Consider the following 6,634-nt stretch of genomic DNA (forward strand, 5'->3'; position numbering starts at 1 on the left):
GTTAGCCTGATACAGCAAGAAAAACTTTAGTTAGTGTTATACTTAAATTCAAGAGACAAGAGAACCAACCACCACAAATGTCCTCAAAATAACTGGTTACTCCCATGAACTTAAAAGAAATAGAATTAATGAATCATCTTAACAAGGATTAAATGCATTCTCTCCACTCCAATTTTATTAAATGTTTAGGAGATACTCACACCTCTTCAGATTAAGTTGCTCAGTTAATTCCCCCTGACTTTCATCAATTATTTTCCTAACCATTAACAAAAATAAACACGTGTGTATGAAACTGGACTGATGCTTTGTTTCCTTTGCGTAGTTTCTGATACTATATTCAGCTATGGGCAGAGCATGAGGGTTTTATAAATTGTAACATTTTGCAGTCTGCAAGGCTCATTCATACAGCTAACGAATAAGGATTATCTGAATGTTTAAGATGCATAATATATTAAACAGGAGATCGCCTCATCTTGTTCTGTTCTTGGTGATGCTTGGCTTTATTACTTTGATTACTGGCTCATGTAAGTTGACTAAAAAAATTGGATTGTTTTTGACATGTTTACTTTGCCAATGTGGAAAATGTATGCAATGTTAAAAAATGAGTTTTTGAAAGCAATGTTTCACCAATTTCTGAGACAAGCATGTTGCCTAATATAAATTAAAGTTTGAAAAGATGTTTGCACTATATCTTGAGGCTATGCTGATTCTAGTCTACCCTTTTGCTTTACAGATGTGCGGCCAGGTAAGGTTCCCGTCAACTGCTGTAAGTCTGTTTCCCGGAAAATGGTTCCTTTTACCATCACACGATACAGGATCCAGCATGTGTTTAAGCCTTGCATAAAAGCTGTCATGTAGGTACACAGTTCAGAAGCAAATTGTGTGTCCTATAATATGTTAACAATTTATATGGTAGCTCAGCCTCTCAATAACAAAACAGGTGTTCTTCATCAAAATAGATGGAGGATAATGGACAAGTGCCAAGGATATTCCATAATAAATTGGATTGTACATGGTCTGATTAAGGACTTGTTTGGTTGTGTGGCTTTTCCTTGTTTTATATATTCTTATATTCATATTACAATGCTGAATTTCAATCAAGTGTTTCTGACAACATCATAAATCACACCAACAGTGCTCAAACAATTTATAAATAGCACAAGTTGAACTCATAGCATAATTTTAAGTAGAAAGAATGATGAAAGCAATAGTGGCCATGTGGTTTCTGTAAAGCTGATGCATAAATTTGTAGAACTGATATATAACAAAGTTCCGAAGAAGGGTCGCTGACCCGAAACGTTAACTCTGCTTCTCTTTCCACAGATGCTGCCAGACCTGCTGAGTGATTCCAGCATTTCTTGTTTTTATAACAAAGCTTTGGTGGTTACTGTGATCTTGGCTTTTCATGTTCTCCATTCAATGGACAAGAAAAATGTAGTTCGCTTGTTAGTTCAGTGGTTAATGCATAGTCTGTTGTGGTACTGAGTTATATAGACTGGATCTTACCCAATCCATGCAGTGTTCCTTGGTCTCACCTGGGCCAGCAGTGGGTACAGGGTTGGAGAATGGATTGGTTGTACCTCAATATCTGTTGATGCCTGCGGCACAGCTTCTTGCTCTGACATAGGGTGAAACAGAGTTGGGCTCAGCTATGATATCCCCATAGTGGAATAGTCTACCGACATTCTCAGTGCAATGTGAAACGTGAAGAATGGTTACTCAGGCAAACTAGTGGAGGCCATCAGGAACACATGGAACCAAGTATCGTGGCAATACTCATTTGAGCTTGATGTTGCATTTTCAATGTATTTAGTTTTTTTATCTAAATCACTAAGTTTAGCTATTTGCAGTAAAACAGGTAAAATTTGTTTAGACCTAAAATATCTTCAGCTGAGAAAGCTACAGACAGACAAAATGTGAGAGAAAGAAGGAAAGAAACAGAGAAAGAAAGTTTAAAAAAAAGAAAAAACTTGCATTTATATTGAACCTTTCATGTCTTTGGGATTCTCAAAGTAGTTCATGGCCAATGAATTGCTTTTGAAGTGTCGTCTCTGTTCTTTTAAGGCAATTTGCAAGCAGAAAACTCCCAAAAATAACAAATGAGATGAATAACCTGTTAATTTTAAGCAAAATATCAGAAGACCTCCATTTTCCTTGCTAAAGTGTTAGCCTAGATTAAGCGCTCAAATCCTGGAGTTAGGCCTGAATTTGTAAGCTTTTTATTGAAAGCAGGTATTTAGATTTCAGACACAGATCAGCAATGATCTAATTGAATGGTGAAACAAGCTGGAGGGACTGAATAGTGTATTCTTATTCCTATGTCACTAAAGACAAGGCTGTGTGAGAGTAAAACATTATTTCCAGTGGTTGTTGTATTGACTAAGGTGCCGTAGACACAGGATTAGTACTACAGTGTAAGGGGACAAAATGCAATGGGACAGATCACTCATCATAAACAACACCACAGGAAATCTCCTATAAAAAATCTCAATTGTGAGAATGTAATATCCTCAAAGGGTGATCTCATAATCTCAATCTGGGAAGGGACTACGTGGAGGAAAGTTATTACCCCACACAAAGGTAGGAATATTGCATGTGAATATCCTTTAGGCTTGTCATGGGCTGCAGATTGTCAAAGGTGGAAACCCTTAGATCTTTTGATCAGGGTATAGTCAATAGTCTAGGGAGCTTATAAGAAACAGTGTTACTGACAAACAAGGATTTAACAAAATGGGATTTGAAGGAATCCTCTTGGAAACTATTGTTTTTGTTCTATGTAACTAATGACTAACTTTGAAATGTATTATTTCTGGGAAAGTAATATCATTGTCAAGTCATTGGAGACTGCAGGTATCTTCATGTTTTTTTTTGAAAGGGGTATATCACCCTCTGGTTGGTTTATTGCCTGTTTAGTAAATGACCATAGTTTATCTTCTGGTTCAGATTCTACACCAAAGAGAAGGGACCAGTTTGTGCTCACCCCAAAGCACGTTGGGTGCTGAAGAAGATCAAAGAACTGCGGTGAGTAGGACATGACTGCTTTCGAATGCTGGCTTTATGCTGGTGTATCTGCCATTGGTACAAGATTCACAACTGCCTAATGGCAAACGGACAGCAGGGAAGCTGCAAATAGATGCTTTATATGACTAACAGGGAACACTTTCAAGAGGTGATCTTCATTTGCTTTACTTGTTAGACACAAGCCCTATGGAATCAATGCCTGTTTATTGACCTACATAATTTTAAAATGATGGCAGTACAGCAGTCCCTCTTTTAAGTACTAACTGACCTGTCCTAGGCACCAGCCTTTATTGTGCATGTTTACCCTGCCTCCCTCTCCCATACACAGTGATGCAACAGTACCATAGTTCCCTGACTGTGTTGCTGTTACTGCTCTAATAAGTAGGGCATAGGAGAGCAGCACAGCAAAATCTGAGGTGCTTTGATCAGACCTTTACTGAATTATTCACTGTTTAAAATGTTTATTCTTTACATAAACAGGTCTGCAGCTCACTTTGTCCAAGGCAATATATAAGCTTCTTCACTGAAGAATGAAGAAAAGTGAAGAGTCTGGAAAAGGTTTAATGAAAACAATTGCTCCATGTTATAATCCTTTCTGTGTAATCTTTGATGTCAAGTTCCTGAAATTGGCAGATTATTATGAAATATGTTATGATGTTGACCATTCACTATAGTATAAATATATATGGCATAAAATATTCCCATAGATAACATTTAAATGGAACTTATAGTAAAATGGATAGTCTGAGAGCAAAAATTATTATTGGCTAGTACGACATCATAGAGGATCAGCATGTGCAACTCACAATATGATGCAAATTTGAGGATGTGGAGCTTTTTGAATGGTGAAAGCGACTTCCTGTTTACCTTTCGCTAAAAGTACAATGAAACACATTTGGTTTCTCAAAACTACAATGATCAACATAGGAACATTGTCTTTAGGAGCCAAAAGAGTATGCAAACTGTATACTGCAGTGTATGCCCCCCGCCTCTTCCAAATGCTCAGTAGTTAAGTAATCAATATGGAACCAAGCTACGCAAATCAGGTTAGACCATAGGCTTACACAGAGCCAGTTTGTTCCTGTTAGATGGTGATGAGGGCCGTCCCTGCTAATGGTGTGTGGGGAGCTTAATGAAGGCAGGATCTGACTGGGCTACCATGACCATACAATAGAAGCCAAGGTGTGAAGGTGAGCTGCTCTCCACAAATGCTGCCCGACATGCTTAGTGTTTCCAGCATTTTCTGTTTTTATTTCAAAGGTTTTCATAAAGCTAGATCACACTTTACCAAATTTATTGACTGCAGTTTCAGAACTTGACATTATAGGATTTAAACACATAAGGGCTTGATTTTCAAATCGAGGTTGGGAACCCGATGCCCAGATAATTTCCAGGTCCAAACTCCATGCTGCGCCTGCATTACGTATGCGATGCAATCTTCAAATGTCGAATGACTAATTAGTGGCACTGAGCTCTGGGAGGAGACAGGAGATGCATGTTGGAGCAGGAGCCTCAAAGGCATCCAGCAGCCCTGACAGGGCCTGCTGTGGCCTTGCACAAGATAGAAGACATGAATTCGGAGGGCAGGAAGCCTCTACACTCAGAAATCAGCTAAGCAGCTAGGCAAATGGGACAGCACCTGATTACACAGTGAAACTCCAGTGGCAAAAAGTCTTCCGGTTTTAAAAGAAACTTTGCAGCTCTCCGCTTTGAACCCAATAGCTAACGTGCACCAGATTGTTTGGGTTTGGATAGTTCTGATTTGAAAATTGCCTCCTGGCCCTCCCTGGCCCAGTAACAAATTCCTGAAAGAGCTTAATGGGCCATTAATTGGAGGCGAGTAACTTCCCGGTTTCCCCTGTTGACCCTCAAACTAGGGTGTCAACTGACGTGGCGGACAAAAGACACCTGCACGAGATACTTCGTATAAACACTTTAATTGATACTTAAGTCACCTATCTGCTGTTATTTCACTTGCTAAACTACTTGTTACTTGTTACAATAAATCACAAGACCCACGGCTTGGACTTAAATACTGCCTGTTGCGAGGCGAGGTGATCAGTCTCCCTCTGATGGATTCCCTTCACTGAAGTGGACTCAGGGTTCCCTTTCCACAATGGTCCTGCAGGTCTTCTTCCTTTGGAGGCTTCTAGCCTCCCCTTTTAATCCAGTTGTTCCCAGCCTCGAGAATGTTCTTAGTCAAGTACACCCCTGACTTGGAGTCATCCGTTTTGCTTAGTGCTGGTTAAAAGCAAAACAAAATACTGCTGGCCTTGTTCTTGTTTTCTGTCCTTGTCTGGTAGTCTCACAGTCTCACTCGTAGCACATCTTATCTCACACACTGCTTATTCAGCAGGCTGGGTTCGTTAAACTGCAACTACAGCTTTTTCACAGCCCTTGTGTAAGGATGGCTATTTTTCCCTTCATGCTTTGTAGATGCTTAGCTGTTAGCCATCCGGCTACACCCACCTTCCGCCATCCCTTTGAAAATTGTGTTGCGTTCCGGAGGAGTCAGGATCCAGTGACGTCCTCCGGCAACATAATTTTCAATGCATGCTTGCCCCCTCTAACAATTGAAATCAGCCCAGAACCTCTGGGTTGCCAGTGCAGCACCATAAGCATTCAGTTATCGTGCCTATTTTAGAATCAGGCAGGACCACTTGTACTAAGTGGTTATTATTGAAAACAGCTCAGCAGGTGGAGACTCAGCACAAATTGCTTTTACAAACAATTTAAAGTGCAGTTTTTCCAAACTAGCTTAGCAATTTTTTTCATATAGTGTTTCAATAAGATTATTTTGAGAGTTAAATTCTGGGCAAAGCAGTCGCCGACTCTACATTTTCTGCAGAATTTAGTCAGGGCTGCTATAGAAATTGTCCAAGAGATGCCGCAAAACAGTAGAGGCCATGAGTATAAATCACACATTTATCAGACCAAAATATTTTACAGAAAATGGTGCAAAGGAAATGAACATAGCTTCCATTTCGAACAAGTTCTTGTGGTTGCAATATGTGGCTTGAGGATATTCTTACTATGTAATGTGCAAAAGTGAAAAATAAACATACAACATTGCAAAGACCAAACAGTTTTATTTCAATTTTTCCTTTTCGTAATTTCAATGAAATGTTCTTGCTCTAAGTTGCTATCTGCATTGGTCAGAAGGGTGGGACACCCTGGCCTGTAGAATCTTGTGGTTTCTGCATCTTGACTGAAGTACCAAAAGCCACATTTGAGCAGTGCTGGAAAGCTTCACTCTCCCCAGTTTTACCTCCCACCCCTGGACACCACAACTAAAATTCACTCACGAGGGAAAGTTGAATTGTCTGTGAGCAGAGAAGCTAACACCCGAACATTTGAAAACAAAGTTTTCCTCAACTGTGCAGTGCTAAAAACTTCAACAAATATAATTTATCAGACTGTTGGTGAAGATGTCTCTGAACTAACATGAAAGGAAGTATCATGCTAAATATATTTTAAGGCAGAACCAGAAACCACAATACTGAGCAGTTCTAAAGAGCCTACATTTCAGTGCATCCGTTCATAGAACAGTGCAATCTAAATTCAGCATTGCTATGCCTATTTTCTAGGTGTGAAACTGGTGGAACAATAATCA

General features: G+C 39.5%; 1 protein-coding gene across 2 annotated transcripts; it reads left to right on the forward strand.

Moving 5' to 3' along the window:
- The first annotated feature begins 413 nt into the window (after positions 1–413).
- Positions 414–6,079, forward strand: LOC137374843 (eotaxin-like). 2 transcript variants are annotated; one of them, XM_068041391.1, is made up of 4 exons: positions 414–524; positions 734–854; positions 2,944–3,021; positions 3,502–6,079. In XM_068041391.1, the coding sequence occupies exons 1-4, from the start codon at positions 431–433 to the stop codon at positions 3,533–3,535; spliced, it is 327 nt and encodes a 108-aa protein (XP_067897492.1). In that variant the 5' UTR covers positions 414–430; the 3' UTR covers positions 3,536–6,079. The 2 variants fall into 2 exon arrangements, with proteins under 2 accessions (XP_067897492.1, XP_067897491.1); XM_068041390.1 differs by having other exon boundaries at positions 5,971–6,079.
- Positions 6,080–6,634: the final 555 nt, after the last annotated feature.

The sequence above is a fragment of the Heterodontus francisci genome, chromosome 11 (genome assembly GCF_036365525.1).
Source record: "Heterodontus francisci isolate sHetFra1 chromosome 11, sHetFra1.hap1, whole genome shotgun sequence".
Classification (NCBI taxonomy): domain Eukaryota; kingdom Metazoa; phylum Chordata; class Chondrichthyes; order Heterodontiformes; family Heterodontidae; genus Heterodontus; species Heterodontus francisci.